Here is a 20,694-nt window from a genome sequence, read left to right as displayed (position 1 = left end):
GTGCATGCTCAAAATGAATTCCAGCCTCTAGCAAAAGTGTTGGAATTATCTTTAACCAAAGGAGAGAGGAAAAGACAATTCACTGATGTCTCATTTTTGTTTTTTAATGATTTAAGTGTCACAAAAACTCTCTGAACAAATGTGAAAAAACATAAAAAACCAGGGGCTTCTGAAATATTCATTAATCTATAACTATCTGGGAAGAATTGGCCCCAACCCTTCTTCCCTCCTTACTCATCCACTATAAGATTATCTGCAGTGAAGATCTGATCCAATGTCTATTGAATTCAGTGAAAGTCTTTCAGTTTACTTCAGTGAGCACTAGATTAGGCTGTATATTTAGATTATTGTAAATTTCTATTAAGCCTTTGCAGTATCAATGCCTTAAACATACTTTGGGTTAGACTGGTCAGTAGTCCCACTGACTTCAATTTTAGTTTCATGGATCAGGATGGATTTATTGGTAACAAAATGTAGTTTCCCCAATAGTACAAAACAGCGGAGCTCTCATATACAGTACCTACTGTTTTTTTGGAATGGATTACTTGAAAGGCTGATGTGATGCAGATGCAAAGTTTAAATGATAAAAGATGTTCAAATTAAATGTATATTTATAACTGATTCATTTAATTTGACTATCACATTATCAGTTCAGTGACTAAAATGTAAAAGGACTGAAAACATATTCCTTACAAAAGGACAATCCTGTTGGGTTCTTAATATTTAATTATCTGCTTCTCTAGGTATTTGATAAGTCCCAGGAAAATGATCTATTGGGTATATTGATCTCACAACATGGAAAATATGTTCAGAGTTCGTTGTGTTGAAGACCTCTTGAGAGTCTACTGGATAAGTCTTGTAGGTGCTTCTTTACCTAAAAGGGCAAAAACATATTCACTAAGTGATCAGGAAATGCTGTTACATATGACCATTGGTGTATATGGCACTTGACAGACCTGTAGACGGACAAGGTCATTCCCTGATGACTGAGAATTTTAAGGCCCAATTGAAAGAGACTATTCTCGAAAGCCAAACCTATTACCCAGTCATAGCAATTGTGAACTTCTTTGATATTTGGAATCAGGATTTCCTGATATGACAAGAAAGATGGTGTTGTGGTTAAGGTGTTGGACTGGGACTCAGGCTTCCACGCCCAGTTCTCTTATAGGTTTCTTGTGTGTAAGCCTGGACAAAGATGCCTCAGTTAAAATGGGAACAATACTAATTCCCTCTTATCACCTTTTATTTTGTCTATTCAGATTGTAAATTCTGCAGGACTGAGACTGTCCCTTACTATGTGTTTGAACAGTGCTCAGCACAATGGTATCCCAATATCAAATGGGATCTGTCACAGGATGTACCTGCTCTATAGCACCCCCCTCTGGCCAAGTGTGGCACTATAAATGCCGTCTGCCTGGATTTCCCCTAATATCATCAATAAGTTCACTAACATTACATAAGGAATAATGCCCATCCTGAAGGGTTTAGTTTATTAACCAAAGACTCAATGAAAATACAAGCAAGTCTTCACCCCAGCATCTTAGCTGGGAGACAGAGTCAGTCTTACTTTATCCATTCCAACCCAGCTCCAGCAGGGTTCTCTTGGCTTGCATCCCCTTACACTGGAGTCATGCCTATTATCATTAGCTGGGAAGAATTCTTCTCTGGAGTCAGAGGCCTGTAGAGATCAGTCAGCTGCAGCTCCTCTGGGGCAGCATATAGTTTCTGACAGACCAGGCAGGATTCCTGCCACAGTTTGAGAGTTCCCTGTAACAGGAGCATACCTTCCAGGCCTCTTGCTCCAAGCCTTTCCTGCGAGCTCCTCTTCTCAAGAGCTTCTTGTTTCTGGGATCCACTTCAGGTGAACTCTGGTAATCCATTATGAGGCTCATTAGCTAATTAGCTGCCAACCAGCCACCATGGGATTTAACTACTTCCACCTGGGCCTGAGTTGGCTCCTTCTCAAGAACCTGTCTCAGGTGGGCTGGTCCCTGACTCCCCAAAAAGGGCCGGCTCCCATGACAGGGCCTCAAATCACTATTGTAATACAAATTATGACTAATAATGAATAAGTCAACAGCATGGATAATAAGCACAGGAAAATCCAAATTCCCTCTATCAGAGTTAAACCTACACTGGGGGCATATAGACACTTCACAACACAGCGTATTTGTACAGACCTTGTATCCCAATTCTTTAGTCTTTTCTTCTAGCATGATGTATTTCTCTTTGTTTCTGCTCAGATGATCTTTATCTCCCGTTCCCTCCACATGCTTTAGTTTCTGATGGGAAATCTCTAATTGTTTCTGGTAATGATGATGTTTTTCAATTTTTGCTTCAAAGTGTTTAAGCTCCTCCTAAAACAATGAATACACATTTCAGGGCTAAATGCGATCTTCTTTCTGAGGTTTCCTCCCTCTCTTTCCCTGCAGCTCACTCCTAATGCTATTTTAATGAGTGTCACACACTGAAACCCCTTCCAGCTCTCTGGGGTAATGGAGCATCATAACCATCCAGAAATTCAGCTTTGGAGGAAAGTGTCCAAACATCAATCTACTGCACAAGCTTCATAGAGGCCATTAATGTCTGAGAGACGCAATGACACTATGGTGACAGGCACGACAGAAAAGCCTGTAAGTTTCTACAATGCGTTTTTCGCAGACGCATTTCTTAGAGGTCATTTTTCAATATCAGGCCCTTAATGCTTAGAATTAGCTCTTTTCTGATTGGCAGCCCAGCCATCCCGATTTGCTGTATTGTTTTACCGCAAGCTCTGACGTGCCTGGAATAGAACGAAGTGACAACCTCTTTGACTAGTGCTGAAAGGGGCCAGGTTGACATCAGTAACATCTTGGATTTATCCACAGAAAAGATCTCCTGTATACTGTGACAGAGGCAGCAAAAATGCAAACTTCCCTAAACACCCAGTTAGGCTCTTGTTGGACTACTGTTCGAGAATAACTTTAGTCTCCATGTACGTTTGGGGCTGGCCCTCACTACCAGCAATACCAACCATTATGCCAATTATGATGATGGTTCCCTCTGCGATGTAACACCTGTGCACAAATAACCGGACTGAAATCCACCTCACTTATTTCACATAGGGAATGCCTACACTGTAGCTAGGACTGAGCCTGCCAGTCTGGCTAGACAGACCTGTGCTAGTATGCTAAAAATAACTGTGTGGATGTTGCGGCATTGGCGGAAGCCCAGGCTAGCCACTCAAGCTGGGACCAACCTAACCCCCAAGTGCAGGTGGCAAGCCCAAGCCTCCGCTGCTGCTGCAGCGTCCACGCTGCTATTTTTAGCATGCTGGTAAGAGCCCTGCTAACACAAGTTTGTCTACCAGGGCTGTGACGCTTGCTCCCAGCTGTACTGTAGACAAACCCTTAAACAATGTTTGGCACTAGTTTGTCTTGGGTCTAGCTTGGCAGAGTTTTCACTCTGAGCTGGTGGGAAAAAAAACAAAACAAACTTTGCCATTCTAATGGGTTTCCTCCAGCTTTAGAAGCAAAGGTCCCACTTTCCTCTCAACAGTTCGACTGCAGAGGCAAATGATTAGCCTGTTATAACATTCTATTCTGTTTTACACACTACGTGCCACTATATTTCAGCACTGGGTTTGCCTGCAGTTGCTAATCTGTTCAAGCCATTTTCCTTGGATGATGTGCCAACGCAGCACCCTTCCTTATAAAACCTTGTGCGGTTTGCTTTACAGGACATCAGCCAAAACAAACATGAAGGCCTGACCTTAGCATTAGCTCTCAGTACTCAAACAAGAATTACAGCAAATTTCTACCTTTAACTCTCTTCTTCCCACATTATAAGTCAGTGAAGTGCACCCTGTAATCCTTACCTTCCTCTTTCTAGGATGATATCCCAGCATGTGCTGTGCTGCTGACAGCAGCAGATCTCAGCACTGGTGCATGGCATTTCCCTAAAGGAAGATTTCTGCCCAAACATTCAGTCTGTTTCTAAACTATTTCATATTCTTATTTTAGGTCCTACTGGTGGAAAAGGAAGTTTTCCTTATTCCACGGACAGATGCGATGGGCCTGATCTACCTCTCCCACTATTGTGTATGCCTGATCCACAGCTCACAGAGGTCAATGTAATTAAAACATGTTTAACTGAGCGTGGAATCAGACTTCATGTTTCTAAGGAAGAATGGTCTTGTGGGCTGGATGGTGACTGTGGAGATCTAGGTTCAATTACAGGCTCTGCCAGATTTTGCACATGATTTTAGGCAGGTAGTTTAATCTCTCTGTGCCTCACTTACTCATCTGTAAAGTGGGCACAGTAATACTTCCTGGGGGAGTAATGATGGGACCTTATAAGTACACAGATAAATATAAATCTTATAAATACACAGATAAAAATTCAGAAGCAGACTTGAGGGCACAGCTCCCCCAGCCACGAATGGAAGATATTGCTATTCCCAAGCAGTAAGGGAAATAGGACAAGCAGGCATGGAATAAACTAAATAGAGATATTTTTAATTTCATCATTAAAAAAGCCAAAAAAATGTAAGCACAAACACCACAGTAATTCATTTCTCAAAAAAGGCATTCACACTAAACAGGATTGCTGTGCCTCTCTGGATTAGTTGTGCACTAGTCCTTCCCAGGAAATGAACAACAAGTAACCCTCCCACAAGGGGCAAACAACAGCCTGCTGGGGAAGTTAGCTAGCTGGTGTTTCTTGGTTTTAGTTTCCATCCTTTCCATTATTTCCCAAAGCATTAACTACAATTGGGGATTAGAAGATGATGAGTGGAAAGGTGATCTGTTTGCACAAAATAAGGGCCCACTCTTACCAACAATTAGGTGCATGGGTAACTTTACTCCTGTGAGGTTCCACGACAGACCATGGAGCTACTCACATAAGTAAAGTTACACATATGCTTCAGTGTTTGCAAGATTGGGTCCCAAGTTTGTGTCTTGATCATGGTGAGTGAAGAACAACAGAAGGGAAAAGGGTGCATTACCACATCCTGCATGTAATGTACATATATCAGAGGGGTAGCCGTGTTAGTCTGGATCTGTAAAAGCAGCAAACAGTCCTGTGGCACCTTATAGACTAACAGACGTATCGGAGCATAAGCTTTTGTGGGTGAATACCCATGCGTCTGATGAAGTAGTGTACATAGCGTTTCTTAATTCTGAAGAGAAAACCCTTATCTAAATTCTATCTTACCCGAAATGATTCAAGTTCTTTCTCGGTAAAGTTGGCTGATTTGGCCATGTCCCATAAGTCAATCACTCTGGGTTCTTCAAATTCTAAACCAACAGACACAAAACATAAAATTATTTTAATGTTTAAGTTGTTAATATTTGATGCCATGTTAACATGACTAATTAACAGCAACGCCCACATAGCTTTACATGAGAAACGCACACACACCAGCACTGCATTACTGAACAGGTCTACCTAGATGGAGGACAAATCCTAATATTTTACTTAGATGTTTAGTATGGTAGATATTGGACCTTTAAAAAACAAAACCAAGGGGACACACAAACCCTGTGTATGGTCTCCATTACCCTCTCTGCCTTCATGGTAAAGGAAATGAAATCCCAGCTGATTTTTGTTGGATGGGCTTAAAACACAGGAGTGTCCCCTCTATAAAAGTATTAATTTTATTCCCTGTATTTAACCCTCCCGGGTATCCAGAAATGGTGATGGTTTCCCGTAATGATTATTAGGATTTATTTTTTGTATTGTAACAACACCTAGAGGGTCCAATCAGAATCGTCGCTCCATTGTGAAAAAAAATCCTTCCCCATAAGGGGAAGTTCCAGCAGCAGCAGCCACTGGGGCAACTCTGGCAACATGGCATCTACAGGAGCCATGCTGCAGAAAGGCTCTGAGTAGCCAAAGGCAATGAGCACCCACAGGGTCTCCGCAGAGTTGGCCCTGAGCCTCCATAGATCTCTGAGAAACACGCAGATTTGGAGAGAATCAGAGGCAAACCTCCTGGTCATTTTCAGGGACAATGGTTTGTTCTGCTTTCCCACTCAACCAAAAGGCACAAGGAATGGAAGCACCATGACAACTTGTTTCCTGTCCAATATGAAGGGCCTCTGCAGACCAGGTGTTCTCAACCTTTTTCTTTCTGAGCCCCCTCCAACATGCTATAAAAACTCCACGGCCCACCTGTGCCACAACAACTGGTTTTCTGCATATAAAAGCCAGGGCGGCGTTAGGGGGTAGCAAGCAAGGTAATTGCCTGGGGCCCCATGCCAGAGAAGCTAAGTTGCTCATGCTTGGTTTCAGCCCCGGGTGGCAGGGCTCAGGGCCCCAGGCTTCAGCCACATACAGTCGGGTTTTGGCTTTCTGCCATGGGCCCCAGTGAGTCTAACACTGGCTATGCTTGGTGGACCCCCTGGAACATGCTTGCGAGCCCCCGCAGGGGGCCCTGGACCCCTGGTTGAGAACCATTGCTGTAGATGACAAACAGGGTACTTGGATTGTAAAATCAGCACTTAAACAGAGTAGGCTATGCATCCCTTTAAATGCCTCATGTCTGTTTGTCAGCACTTGTACAAGGCTCCTTTGGATTATAACGGGTTATTTGCCTACTGATTTCTCATAAAACTGATTATAAATGAATGTGGAACAGAGTGAATCATACCACTGGCTGTGTCATATCCTTGGTGGCTGATTTTACGTAAACGATCAAACCCTTGATTGATGCTTCGCATTTTGTCTTTGAGTTCTGTGTGTTTGCCATGCAAGATTTCCTCTTTGAACTGGTCTTCTTCAGTTGGGTTGATCATATTTTTGTGGATTTCTGTTATCAAAATACAAACATTAATTCATAACAGGCCAAATTCCGAGAGGACAGAAGTACCTGCAAATTTCACCAAGTTGGATGGGAGCAGTTGATGCTCAGATCTTATCAGCACTTGACCCACTAGTAAATTAGCATAAATAGTGCACTTTAATAACACTGATTTTTAAGAGTGTTTGCTTCTCAATATATGTGATTTGGACAGGAGTGGTGCAGACATATTTTATCATACATAATATATAAATCAGGTTAACAATGTAAATAAGAAGATCCAGAATTCTATTGGCCTATTTCCGGAAAAATCCCTACAGCAGCACGACAGCATTGCCCTAGGGAACAGGAATATGGGTGGAACACTTCTGTGTCCTTGCTAAAAAGGCTGCTGGAATGCCCCAGATGGGCTGTCAGCAGCCAGGCATAAGTTAGAGCAGCCTCAGGTGGTGTCCTAAGCTGTGCCAGGTGTGGCATGCCAGGCAGCAAACTAACCTCTGGTAGCCTTAGCTGGAGGTAGCACAAGGTGGCATAAAGCCCCCTTTGCTCTCGTTCTCTTGGGCTCAGCACAGACCTTATCTGCGAAGAATCTGGCTTCTCACTGCTCTAGCCATAACTCCATCCTTCCTCCTCAGCTAGAACCCAGATCTGATCCTCCCCAACCCCCGCCTGCACATTGGGTGCCTCCAAGGATCTATTTTCCACTGGATCAGGGCACAACTGCTAGAACAGGGGCTCAGCACTTGCTGATATTTTCTCAAAAGCCATAATAATAAGTTTATTTTGCTAAGCTGACAATCTCCTTGCTCACTGAAACACATGCAGGTGTTATAAAACCAAGAATCTCTATAGCTAATGGAACTGTTGCTGTTCTTTGCAGAGGATATAGACTTGTGCCCTGCAAGTATCTGTGAATGACAGCATCTGCAAGGCAATCCTAATATAAACCTAACAATCCATCTTTAGGATTTTAAAGATACTTTAAAACAACTGAGCGATCAGCACAGAGAGGGCTGCACTGCACTGGAAATATCAGACAAACATTCAGACACCTTCTGTTCTGCTCACAGTCTCTAGCAGGATATTATATTCGTGAATCTTTTCTTTGTGATGCTTAAATTCCCGCCACAGCTTATCCAGCTCCTGATCGGAAAACTTCCCAGAGGTCTTGGCCTGAAAGAAATATGAACAAGACAGAAGCTATAATCCTTTTTCATTTCCCAGGCCAAGTGATGCTACATACACTCACTTGCCAAATAAAATTCCCTTCACATTTAATAAAAAAAAAAAAAAGTTAGGTCAAGCTTCCCTTCCAAATCTCTTCGTTTTAGGTCTCATTGTGTCTCAATATTAGGGCAGAAAGTAGACATGGGCTGAAATCCTGGCCTCACTGAATTCAACGGGAGCTTTACCGTTAACTGTAATGGGGCCAGGATCTCACCTACCAAATATCCAGAGACATGATGAAAATTGTTATTTATTATTATCTGTATTATTGTAGAGCCCAATATCCCTGTCACACACTTTCCTTAGGAAGCAATCAGTCAGTTGTTGATGCAAGAGACATGAACTGCACACCTGAATGTATAGGGTTTGTTTCCACTAGGGATTTAGACTGACACATACGGAGAACATCTATTCAAGAGCTCTCATTCTATTGGCAAGTAAATATCATACTGTGTCATGTCTCTGCTCTGCACCAAGCTGATTCCCATTGTACTAGCTATTCGCAGTTAGAGAGGCACTTGATGTGCTTCCCCGGTAGAGGGACAGATGTTGCTCTGTTTTTCTTTCCACAGGTTTAAAGTGAAATCTTTTGGTACTTGTACAGAGCCAGAGGCTCAAATTTTGTTTGGGGAATACTTCCAAGTGATTTTTTTGTTGGTGCCATTTCTCAAAGAAGGGCACTGTCAGGTTCCATTTTTTTTTTTTTTAAATAAAATCAAACAAAAAAACCCCCCTTCCTTTGCTCTTTTACTTACACCACCGTAGATTGATAAAGCGAAGAATTTAAAAAACAAATCTACTTTTTACTAATTATTTCCCTTTTGCAGGTTCTTCCAATCTGTTGTTACTGCCCAAACTGGAACAGTTCTTGTTTTCAGGCACTAGCATGAACTCTGGAAGGTTTCACTCACAAACACTATAGGGTGGGATTTTCAAGTTAAAAAAAAAAATCCCTTAAAATCGTTTTTTTAAAAATAATTCTATGAAATATTTCTAAGTAAGTTTAGCCATTTAAACAAAACCAAACCAAAGATACACGGCTGCATCCCTGAATGTTCATACAAAGTGAAATCCTGGTCCCTGTAAAGTCATTAGCAAAACTCCCATTGACTTCACTGTAATCAAGATTTCACCCACATATAGTGGGTGTGACAGGTACAATGGACCAGATCCTCTGAGAAGAGAAGTACCCTCAACAGCCAATGATTTTGGTGGAAGGTGAGGGCACTCAACATGTCATAGTACCTGGCCCAGTGTTTGGAAACAGAGTTCTAAAGCTTCTCAGTTCAAGCTGGGGTTTCTAGAAAACTTTAACACACGAATGAACATTTACTTCTTACACTGAAATATCCAGAAATTAAACACACCTTGCTCCATAATTTCTCCAGTCTTGGATCATCTAGCACATCACTTTCTGTGCCATCTTTGATATGATTGGTATCTACTAGTTGGGCATCCTTTTTACCATTCATTCCATATTTAGTCATAATTACTGTAAGTGAAAAACAAGAAACATTAGAACCAATAGTAGATGGTTCCCCTTAATCCCCCTGAAACCGCTTTCCTGAGAGTCTGTGGAATCCATGCCCACTCGGTGAGATGTTCTATCTTCCTCTATTGGTAGCAGGGCCACATATAGAAGTGGATGAGCCAGCTATAGCTTTGGCTAGCAGAGCTGGGTCTTTTAGGTCAGGCAGCAGAGAATAATGTTTTAAGATCCAGAGGTCCCAGGTTTGATCCCCTTTGCTGATGACGCACTCAAGAGCATGGCGTTACATCTGCCCTTTCCTTAAGGCTTGCATCTACCAGGAGGCCTGTCAACCCTAGATCCTCCCTGAAGAAAGCTAACAAAAATAAAATACCATACAAACCAGATCAAAGAAAAAGCATGGAACAAGATACTTGCTAAACAGCTCCACTTTCACCTTTTATTTTCCATGAGTCTATACATAAAAAAAAAAAAGCACTACCTTCAAGGCAAGGTGTTTGTCGTCTAAATTGTCTGCAAAGCACCTACTCGGTTTTGTCCGCAGAAATGTCAGTTTCACACAGTGCTTTGAAGTTGCAAAGTCACTTTCATTCAGCACATACTGAAATTCACTCCCTGGTGTGTCCCAGTTAAAAAGGAGACATAACACTTACAGTAGTCACTACCAAAAGCGCAGCATCTGCCACAGACCTCCCATAGCAATCGTTAGAACAGGAAATAGCTATTAACCATATAGCAGCTAGTGGCAAGTATTGACTTTAATAGCACCCACAGTAAGACATTATTAATATTTTTCCTTCATTATAAATAAATTTCTGTAGGTTTGTTCAGTATGCAACTGATGACCAACTAAGCCATATGATTTCAAAGAGAGCTAAGGAAAACATAACATTCTTATAAACATCCTGCTCAATGTCCTTCTTTGCTGATCAGTTTGTCAGGAATTTGCAGTGGCACTGAACTATTGAAATGGCAACAAAGGGACATCGCTAAAGCATTCAGATTTCTAAGGTTAAAGATTGTTCAGGCTACTAAGGGGCAGACTCCTTTGCTCTGTGAAGAGCTCATTCCAACTATCCTTAACAGCGATAGCAATTATACTGTGTGTGTCCAGACAGAATAGCTAAAATAGTTTACTTGACCTCAAAGCACACTGACTACAAATCTTAAATTACTGTAAAATAAAAGCTTCATAGAACGGAGGACGATTTTGAGGTAGGATGTAACACGTGAATACCACCAATACCATCAGCACTTCTATGCCATCTACAGAAACCCTACAAGAATTCTGCAACATTAATCAATGCTCAGCACACTGTTAATTAGGAATAATTGTGGCACAAGTCCCTGTTTGCAAAATAGGGATAGAGCCCGTCCTTGCACAGCTAGTCAGTTGCAAGGTCAGGCCTCCCGAGTCCTGGCCGTGTGTCTTCACATGATGCACACTGTACTCCTCCGCAAATTCAAATTCTCCGAGTCACCATTACAACCCCTTTAGGAGAAGGGCACTGAGCAGCACCCTCTCTGGAAGCCATCACTGTCATCAGAACAGCCTGAGGGATAGCTCCAGAGTGGGCATATTGGGGAGGAAGGATGGCCTTGCGGTTTAGTGACAGAATTGGGAATTAGGCGACTTTGGGTCTAACCAAGGCGCTGCAACTGACTCTCCAAGTGACCTCAAGCAAGTCACAGTGCCATATTTTCAGACGCTGGCCTCAATTTCTGCAGGCACAAAGTCGAGATGAAGATTTTATACACAATATTTCAGAAGTCAAGAGAACTTCTATTTTTAAAAAGTGTCTAAAAATAAAAGGAACAAATACAATCACCACCAGGATGAAAAGCAAGTTATCAATGAAGGTGCAGTGCTGTTTGATTTTGTTCCATGCTTTTTCTGAGACAAAGTTTTCAAGCCCTAGGTGCCTAAAGCTAGGAACCTCATGTCATAAGTAGATAGGTAAGGTAAGGGTTAAGTTTCTTTTACCTGGAAAGGGTAACCAAACACCTGACCAGAGGACCAATCAGAGAACTGGATTGTTTAAAGTCAGGGGCGGGAATTTGTATACTCGGGGTCTTTTTTGTTTTCTCGGCTGTGAGTAAACAAGGTTTCCTCCTAACTCCTTCTTATCTCAAATATTATACCAAAAGTCTGTGAGTACAAAGGAACCCAAAGCAATTCGGCTGTGAGGAGCTTTGGGTTGTATTTACAGATGTGGATGGCTGGGTCTTTGTTGTTCCTCGGCTGTGAGGAACAAGCTACCTTACTGATTCCAATCTTCTTCTCATTCTACTAAGGGGCAGTGAGTACAAACCGAGAACAAAGTAAAATCGGCTATGATATGCTTTGCTTTGTACTTACTGTGTGTGATTGCTGGTCTATTTAAATTGGCTATTTTTTAAATCAGACTGGGGTATTCAGATTTTCTTAAGTAGGAGCCTGTATAAATGTTTATGCAAGTTATTAGTCTGTATTGTCTCTTTTTCTATATAAAGCTTTCTTTTTTTCAAAACTTGTGGAAGTTTCTTTTTCTAGTAAGGCAGAGAAAGTGAAACCTCTGTATCAGGTACCTGTCTCCCTCACGGGAAGGCAGGCACGGGGAAAGGCAAAGCCAAGCTGTTGGTATTTTGCATCTCAATTGTCCTGAGAGCAGAGAACGCTTATCTCTTGGGAAGCAGAGAAACCGGTTTCTTGATACTTGCAGGCTAGACCAAGAGGCAAGCCTGGGAAGGAGGGGGGAAGGGGTTTTCTCCCCTGCTGTTAGCATCCAAGGGATTTGGAATCTGGGTGTCCCACCAAGGGAGGGTTGGGGACACCAGAGAGAGGAAAGGGGGGATCAGGCCCTAGCAATTCCTGATCTGGTGGCAGCCTATCAGATCTAAGCTGGAGAGTAAGCTTAGAGAACTTCATGCTAGTACTTCATATTTGAACTCTAATGTTCAAATTGAGGATTAATACTATGACACCTCATTCCACTGTAGGAACTGTGCCCAGCCCTGGCAGCTCCCACTGTCTTCAATATGAGTTTTGTGTGTTTATTGCCTCTGAAAGTCAGGCCATTTATTTAATGACCTAAAAATAAATGTTGACACCTAACTTAGGTACTGAGTGACAATTCTGGCCTCTTCACCAAAGTTATTCCTTACCATGTAAATTGCGTCTAAGTTTGGCTTGTTTTTCTCCATCTTCATCAAGCCCTTCAGCCTTCAGCTTTTTCCAGCTCAGCTCATCCTTTTCTTGTATTTTGAGGTCACTATGTAGCTCTGCCAGTTTTACAGCCGATAGATGAAGCTAATGAGAATGGAGAAATGCTTTGGTTAGTTGCCTTGTAATAACATGCATGCGCATACACAGCTGCAAAGTTACCTCTGAAGCTAGACTGGCATAGAAAACAATATTTCATATTCCACTGAAATATTCCACAGTCAGAGCATAGGGACCTCAGCGTGCAAGACACTGTACAAAAACTCCTTGTATGATGCTTCCATTGGTCCTTAACATCCATATGCTAAAGCTGCCTCTGTTCCTCAGGCCCTCAATCATTTCTGTAACAGCCATGTGTTGGTAAAGAAAAGTATCTCCTGATGGCATTAAGCTTTAAATAAACTGGAATGAGAAATTAACTCTTCAGCTTTGGTTGTGGAGGGAAGGAAAGCAGATGAACTTTTAATGGGACATCATAATATTGAAAAAAAAATCTTTATCTGTTACTGATACTGCAGATTATTAAAACAAAGATTTTGAAATAGCTAATTTCATTAATCGTTCCTTTAATCTGACCCCATTTCTTCATCTTGGAAAATCAGTCAATTTCATTTTCTGGTTTTAATGCACTAAGATTTCTACAGTTACTGAGTTGCAAAATGCTCCAGGAAAATGTTTCTATCCCAACAAAATATGGTTAATATTCAGCATAATAATTACAAGCAGCTATGGAAGTTCTCCAGGTACAGCATTAATAGAACATATAGATTTTTAAATCAGTAGGTCCAGATAACTCACATCCAAGAGTTTTAAAAGAGCTGGATAAGGAGCTTGCTGGACCATTCATGTTGATTTTCAGTAAGGCTTGGAGACCCAGGGAAGTTCCAGAAGGCTGGAAGAAAGCTGATGTTGTGCCAATATTTAAAAGGGTAAACAACATGAGCCAAGTAATTACAGGACTGTAATTGATACTGGGCAAGATAATGCAGTGGCTGATATGGGATTCGATTAATAAAGAATTAAAGGATGGTAAAGTAATTAATGTAAATCAACATGGGTTTGTGGAAAATAGATCCTGTCAAACTAACCTGATATCGTCACTATGCTACTGAACATTTTTATCGGTGACCTGGAAGAAAACATAATCACTGATAAAGTTTTCAGATGACAAACATTGGGGGAGTGATAAATAAATGAGGAGACTAGATCACTGATTCCAAGTGATCTGGATTGCTTGGAACACTGGGCAAAAGCAAACACTATGTGTTTTATTATGGCTAAATGTATACCTCTAGGAACAAAGAATGTAGTCATACTTTACAGGATAGGGGATTCTATCCTGGAAAGCAGTGACTCTGAAAAAGATTTGGGGATCATGGTGGATAATCAGCTGAACAAGAGCTCCCCGTGTGACTCTGTGGCCAAAGAACTAATGCAATCCTGGGATGTATAAACATGGGAATCCTGAGTAGGCGGAGAGAGGTTATTTTACCTCTCTATTTGGGACTAGTGCGAGCACTACTGGACTACTGTGGTCCACAATTCAAGAGGATGTTGATAAATTTGAGGGGGTTCAGAGAAGAGCCACCAGAATGATTAAAGGATTAGAAAACCTCCCTTATAGTGACAGACTCAGAGAGCTCAATCTGCTTAGCGGAACAAAGAGAAGGTGAAGGGGTGACTTGATTACAGTTTATAAGTATTTAGATGAGGAACAAATGCTTAATCATAGGTTCTTCAATCTAGTCGAGAACACTGTAACGTGATCCAGTGGCTGGATGTGAGAGCTAGACAAATTCAGTCTGGAAACAAGTCATACATTTTTGAATGGTGAGAGAAATTAACCATTGGAACAATTTACCAAGAATTGTGGATTCTCCATCAATGACCATTTTAAAATCAATACTGTATGTTTTTATAGAAGATATACTCTAGAAATTCTTTTCGGGAAGTTCTATGGTCTGTGCTGTACAGGGATCAGAATAGATGATCACAAAGGTCTTTTTTGGCCTTGGATCTGTGAAACGATGAGCTATCAAGGCCATAACCACGAAGATATTAAAAATGTAAGGCTTCTAGAGGAGTGTTTGATTAACTTGAAAATGTTGTTGTATATATTTAATAAAAACAAAAACAATCCCACACCCAGGAATAGGAATAATTACTGATGTGCACTGTCACTGAATCCAGGTTGCTATAATAGGAGACACAGCTTTTAAAATTCCTGATTTCTGTCACTTTAAATTGGAGTAATAAAATAATACACTAGCATTAATTTTTGCATTTATTTAATAGTCTTGGGGGAGAGGGGCATTGTGCAAGAAGGGGATGTGGAAGACAATGGGGAAGTGAGGTCAGAAAAAAACACTTTAACAGCCTGGCTTTAGCAAGGTCCCATCTGAGTTTTCTACATCATTTTACCTCTGCTAATCTAGCACCCCATCTTTAGGAAAGTTTGGATCCACTTCTGAACTTGGAAGCTTGGACCCATCTGTTATAAAATAACGTAGTGAGAGTGAAAGTTATTTGCTAACACAATCAGACAAAATGACTATACAATGATAAATGAAAAAGAGATGCACCAAATCTACACTCAGAAACTGATTTGTTCCACAGACAGTGAGAAACTATTTCAGAACCTCAAGATATCAATCAGTGTGTTTCAGAAATATTCTCTGACTTCTCATTAACGAAATGAAACATGTTTTTAAAAACAAACAAGCAAATGGTACTGATAAGACACAGAAATTCACTTTGGAGTATACAGGTTAGCTAAGGGTAACTTCAAAGAGGCAGCTCCCACCATTTAAGACTGTTCTGAATTGTCTACTTTAATATACCATTAAGTTAGATTCCAACACAGGAAAGCACATTTTTCAATTTAAGCATGAATTGCCCTTTTAAATTCAATGGCACAGAAGGACTACTAACTTGCGCAAGTGCTTTGCTGAAATCAGGTAAAACCTAGAGTAGTTAGAAAAACAGCTAAGCCTTAAGGTCTTGATCCTGCAAGATACTGAGCTCTCTGGCCCCGATCCCAGAGTTAAGAACATTGACTTTTATTCCATTCACTTCAGTGGGATTATTCACTGGCTTAAATTTAGCAGAGTTCTTAAGCGTGTGGCCTGCCTCTGTTCAGCAAAGCATGTCAGCACATGCAGTCAGTGAGACTTTAGCACGTGCTTATACACTTTTTTGAAGAGGGAGGCACATCACAGCCTAGGTGCTCTGATGGTTTGGGGTCACATTGCTTAGCAGCTTGCTCAACTAGGACTGGACCTTGACAGCTCAGTCATTACTTCAGTCTCATCCACAGGCTTCTCCACAGCTTCCATACAATTGGCTGTAAAGGTAAAGTGGGTGACTGAGTTTCAGCACACTCCACTAATATTTAACCTTACACTGAGATCAGTTAAACTTTCTTTCGTGCAGAACTAACAGAACACAGAAATACACTAGAAATAATTCACACAGCAAACTGATTTAATTCTTAAGGATTCTCAATATTGTTGCAATAAAACCTTTAAACATCTACCTCGTCGTTAGGCACACATTTTCTAGTTAATAAAGGATCAACTGCATTGTCCACAGTTAAATGCCTGATTTATCGCCACTACGTATGGCACATGGCTGGTAAACATGTTACAAAGTTTAAACTTAAGGAGACAGAAAAGTGGTGAAGAAGGTTCACAGAAATCAGATATTATTTCAACCACTGAATTTTTCCTGCAAACTTTTTTTTAAAGACTTTCTTTTCAAGGTTTTTTTTTTTTTTTTTTTAAATGGAACCTTTACATACAATATTTAAACCTGTTTTTTCCTGCAGACAACAAACAAACAAGTTTGTGGTGCCCATTTTTCATGTCTTGTATCGGTGCTGAGTAACTTTTGATTATCATCAAACCCAACCACTCTGGGTTTTTTCCAAAATTGTAATGTTTTGTTTCTGAAATATTCCCATTTCAGAATAGAAATCCAATTCAGAACATAATTCAATGGGAAATTCAGAAAAGGATACCTGGAACATTACAAAACATAAAAGGAGGGTAAAGCCTTTTAAATTTGCCAAAACTTCTGTAGAATTCTTTTGCCTTGTCTATTCTAATATCAGTGTTGGAACTGAAAAGAGAGCAGATAAAACTAGTACTCAAAGCACTGCTCCTATTTGAAGTTCATCTCACACAGGCCTCAGGGTGATATCACCTAAAACATCGTAAGGGGTAAGGTGCACGTACGTGGAACCTTACTGACTGTAACACTAGCAAATGGTACCAAGAGTTGTGTGTAGCTAGCAAAGAAAGTTGATTGAAAGAGGTTTATAATTAAGCTGTCAAGTGCCAAATTATTTGCTCCTTGCCCAATGTTTAATATTGTTAATTGACAACATTGGGAACTATCACCAGAGACTCTGTGAAACATTACAATGTCATAGCAAAGAATGCTAGGCTCAGTTGTAATTATTACCCACAGCAGCAAAAGCAGGGCGGTTCTGATTAAAGAATGGAACTCAATGGACTTCACAACACAATATCGTGCTAGACTTTGGAACCTATTGTTTCCTAGGATTTAAAGCTCATGATGGGGCCCTGTCCGGTAGCAGATGATATTAGACCTATTTGAGCTGCAAAAACAAAAGCACAAAGGGTTCTTTAAAAATTAATTACAGTCAATGGAAAATTTGTCATTAACTTTAGTTGGTATAGAATAGGGGTGGGCAATAATTTTCATGGAGGGGCACTTCACAAATTTTGTTAAGTTGCCACAGGCTGCACATTTCTATTATATTAATGGAGGGGATGCGAGGTCTGGGAGGGAGTTTGGTGCAGGAGGGGGCTCCAGGCTGGTGCAGGGGATTGGGGTGCAGGAGGTGGTGCAAGGTCTGGGAGAGAGTCTGGGTGCAGGAGGGGCTTCGGGCTGGGGCAGGGGATTAGGGTGCCAGAGGGCGTGTGATGTGCAGGCTCTGGCTGGAAGGCACTTACCACAGGTGACTCCTGGCGGCGGGACAGTAGGGCTCAGGCAGGCTGCCTGCCTGCCGTGGCCCCACGCGGCTCCCGGAAGTGGGTGCGGCCAGAGCTGCTGGCACGTCTCTCTGCACCCCTTGAGGGGAGGGGGCAGTGGGTCTCAGTGCACTGCTCATCCCCACAAGCACTACTCCCGCAGCTCCCATTGTCGGGTTTGCTGCCTGGGGAGCACAGAGACATACCAGCAGCAGCCGGCTGCTTCTGGGAGCAGCATGGGGCTACGGCAGGCAGGCAGGCAACCTGCCTGAGCCATGCTGCACTGCGGGACTTTTAGCAGCCCGGACTTGGAGATCGTGAGGGGGCAGAGGAGGCCGGACAGAAATGTTAATCATGGTGGGCAGGACAGAACTGTTAGATGGGCCGGATGCAGCCCACAGGCTGTATTTTGCCCACCCCGGGGTAGAATGAGGCCCTCGATAAAGGGAGCCCTTGCACTGAGATCTCTCTGATAGGTATTACAGGTCAAGTATATATCAGTTCTAGGGAGACCTGGAGTTAGTCATGGACAGAGAGATCAACCTTATTTCTGGGAAACTGGGAGGAACTGGGTTACCACTGAATAATGCAGCACTGCTCAGCCGAATTACAACACATGGCTGTGATGCAGTACTGAATTGCAACACCCAGCCCTGATGCAAAACCACAGCGCTCTTTATTTTCAGCTACTTCTAATAAATAGTCAGAAGACGATGGTCACCAAAGCTCACAATACAGAGCTCAATGTTGGAAGAAGGCTCATACAAACCTTTCACAGGAAACCCTGCAGTGAAGCTGGTTTGGGATTTCATTACCAGCTTAAAAATCTTTAGTGAAGATTTGCTGAAAGGATCATATAGGCTTACGCGAAAAAACCCCCAAAAAACAGGTGAATGGAGATTTTTGGTTAATTTGAACCTGAAAGTAAAATTCAGGAAGCGAGAACCACTGCTTTATTAAAGGCACATTTAGTCTAAACAATGTATTGCCTGTCTAAAGAGGACATCCTCTAGCATGTACTATAGCTCAATTCTTTACCTCAGCTCACATTTCAGTGTAATATCTGTATAATAATGTGCTACCGAGTTCCTCTAATCAGAAATTCACAAGATATTCCAGTTTTGCAAAATTGATTTTAAGTGACAATCTCCGCATTGTCATGGGTGCTTTCACATCTATATTCTGGCATTCTGTTTTCCCCACCTGTTGGCTTTTCCTAGCATGGCACTTCCTCCCCACATGTACAGGTGAGGGGAGAGAGACTTAAGACACCTGCTCTCGCCGTGTGTGCAGAATTTTGGAGGCAAGGCAATTTTATTTGCCACGCAGGGAGGGCAGAACACTTGGAGTTACAGGGAGGGTAGCAGACTCTGTGGGCATGAGAAGAGGGCATAGTATCCGAGCCCAGGGCCTGAGGAAGTTCTCTGCCAGAACATAGAAGGGGATCCCATAGCCCCAGGTACATAATGAGGATACAGTATTGGAACTGAAGGTGAGTGTGTAGGTGTTTACTGAAACATGGAGGTTACAGCACTAGGCTAGGACTTAGGAGACATGAGTTCAAGTCTCTGCCCCACCAGAGACTGCCTGTCTGACTTTGAGAACTGAGGTTAAAGTGACTTGTCTAATTTGTTAAAAGAAAAAAAAGGACTTGTGAGGGGATAATAGCACTTCCCTACCCCATAGGGGTGTTATGAGGGCAAAAACATTTAAACAGTGTGAGGCGCTCAGATATTATAGTAGAGGGGGCCATTTAAGTACCTAAGATAGAGATGCTCTAACATCAAGTCCACGGGATAGGGATCACCACAGACACACACAAGTGAGAAGAATGGCATAGCTCGTGGGGGAGGGAATCACAGTGAGTGTCTAAGGGAAAGCCCAACCTAAAGGTAGGCCCCACAATCAGGCATCTAAATCTCCCGATTGGCAGAAGCGCACCCCCAAATCCCACTTAATGGGAGCTACCGGGGTTCACCCCTCTGAAGATCAGGCCACTTGTGTTCAGCTTCCTAAAGTCGGGGGGCAGGGTCCCAGCTTCAGACAGGGAGGTTTGAAAATGCTGCGCTCTGCAGCCAGGCACGGGCAACCTGACCCCAGCGCGCAGGGGATGTAGTTGCAAGGAAGCGAATTAGCGACTCACCCGCTGCGCTTTCTCCCAGATCTGGTTCAGCTTCACAACCCTGAACTCCCCGGCCTCCTGGCGCTTCGGGCTGCCGGCTGTAGCAGCCTCGTTCGCCTCCCTGGAGTATTTGCCCCCCTGCGCCAAGACAACCACCAGCAGAGAGGAGCTCAGAGCCAGCAGCTCCCAAACGGCAGACATCGTCCCCCCCGCCTCCTCTTGCTGCGGCAGCCGCTGCGGAGTCACCCAAGCAAGCAGCCGGCCTGGAGAAGAGGAAAACTACAACCCCCACGCTGCAGTGCTCCAGAATGCACCGTGGTCGTTGTAGTTCGCCGTGAAGACGAATAATCCAGCCCCAGGGAATCCTTACAAACCCCTACTACAAGACCCAGACTGCATTGCACACTCGAAAACCAAGGGGGCTGATGGGAGGCGTAAAGAAACCTAGGAAAGGTCTAATAATTCAACCAGCGATCTTGTGAGTGAATTGGCAATGCAGCTGTCTGTTGGCACAGCATTCATTGTGCAATGGTCTTTGCTATTTGAGTATCAGGCAGCAGCTTAAATATAGAACATAGAAGCCAAAAAATAAAAATAAAAATTTTTGCTTTTCACTTTTGAACTAATTTTGTATGGGGAGCCTGAATTATAGCAGGAAAATGCAGGCTGCACTTCTCCTACTGAGAGCACCTTTTTAGGTATCTTAAGTAATCAGCTTGGAGTTGTAGATTGGAGGGTATGAATAGGGTCCAGAGTGACCTAGACAAATTAGAGGATTGGGCCAAAAGAAATCTGATGAGGTTGAACAAGGACAAAAGCGGAGTCCTGCACTTAGGAAGAAAGAATCCCATGTACTGCTACAGGCTGGGGACC

The 20,694-nt window shown here is 42.4% G+C and overlaps 1 protein-coding gene across 1 annotated transcript; it reads right to left on the bottom strand.

Annotated features, from left to right (window-relative positions):
- Positions 1–83: 83 nt before the first annotated feature.
- LRPAP1 (LDL receptor related protein associated protein 1) lies at positions 84–20,111 on the bottom strand. The gene is made up of 8 exons (XM_032788643.2): positions 19,843–20,111; positions 12,645–12,789; positions 9,379–9,503; positions 7,837–7,957; positions 6,635–6,793; positions 5,197–5,279; positions 2,181–2,357; positions 84–874 (listed from the first exon to the last, which is right to left on the bottom strand). The coding sequence occupies exons 1-8, from the start codon at positions 20,020–20,022 to the stop codon at positions 809–811; spliced, it is 1,056 nt and encodes a 351-aa protein (XP_032644534.1). The 5' UTR covers positions 20,023–20,111; the 3' UTR covers positions 84–808.
- Between the last annotated feature and the right edge of the window lie 583 nt (positions 20,112–20,694).

Source organism: Chelonoidis abingdonii, chromosome 5, assembly GCF_003597395.2.
Source record: "Chelonoidis abingdonii isolate Lonesome George chromosome 5, CheloAbing_2.0, whole genome shotgun sequence".
Taxonomy (NCBI): Eukaryota; Metazoa; Chordata; order Testudines; family Testudinidae; genus Chelonoidis; species Chelonoidis abingdonii.
This window is presented reverse-complemented; position numbering and strand designations above follow the sequence as displayed.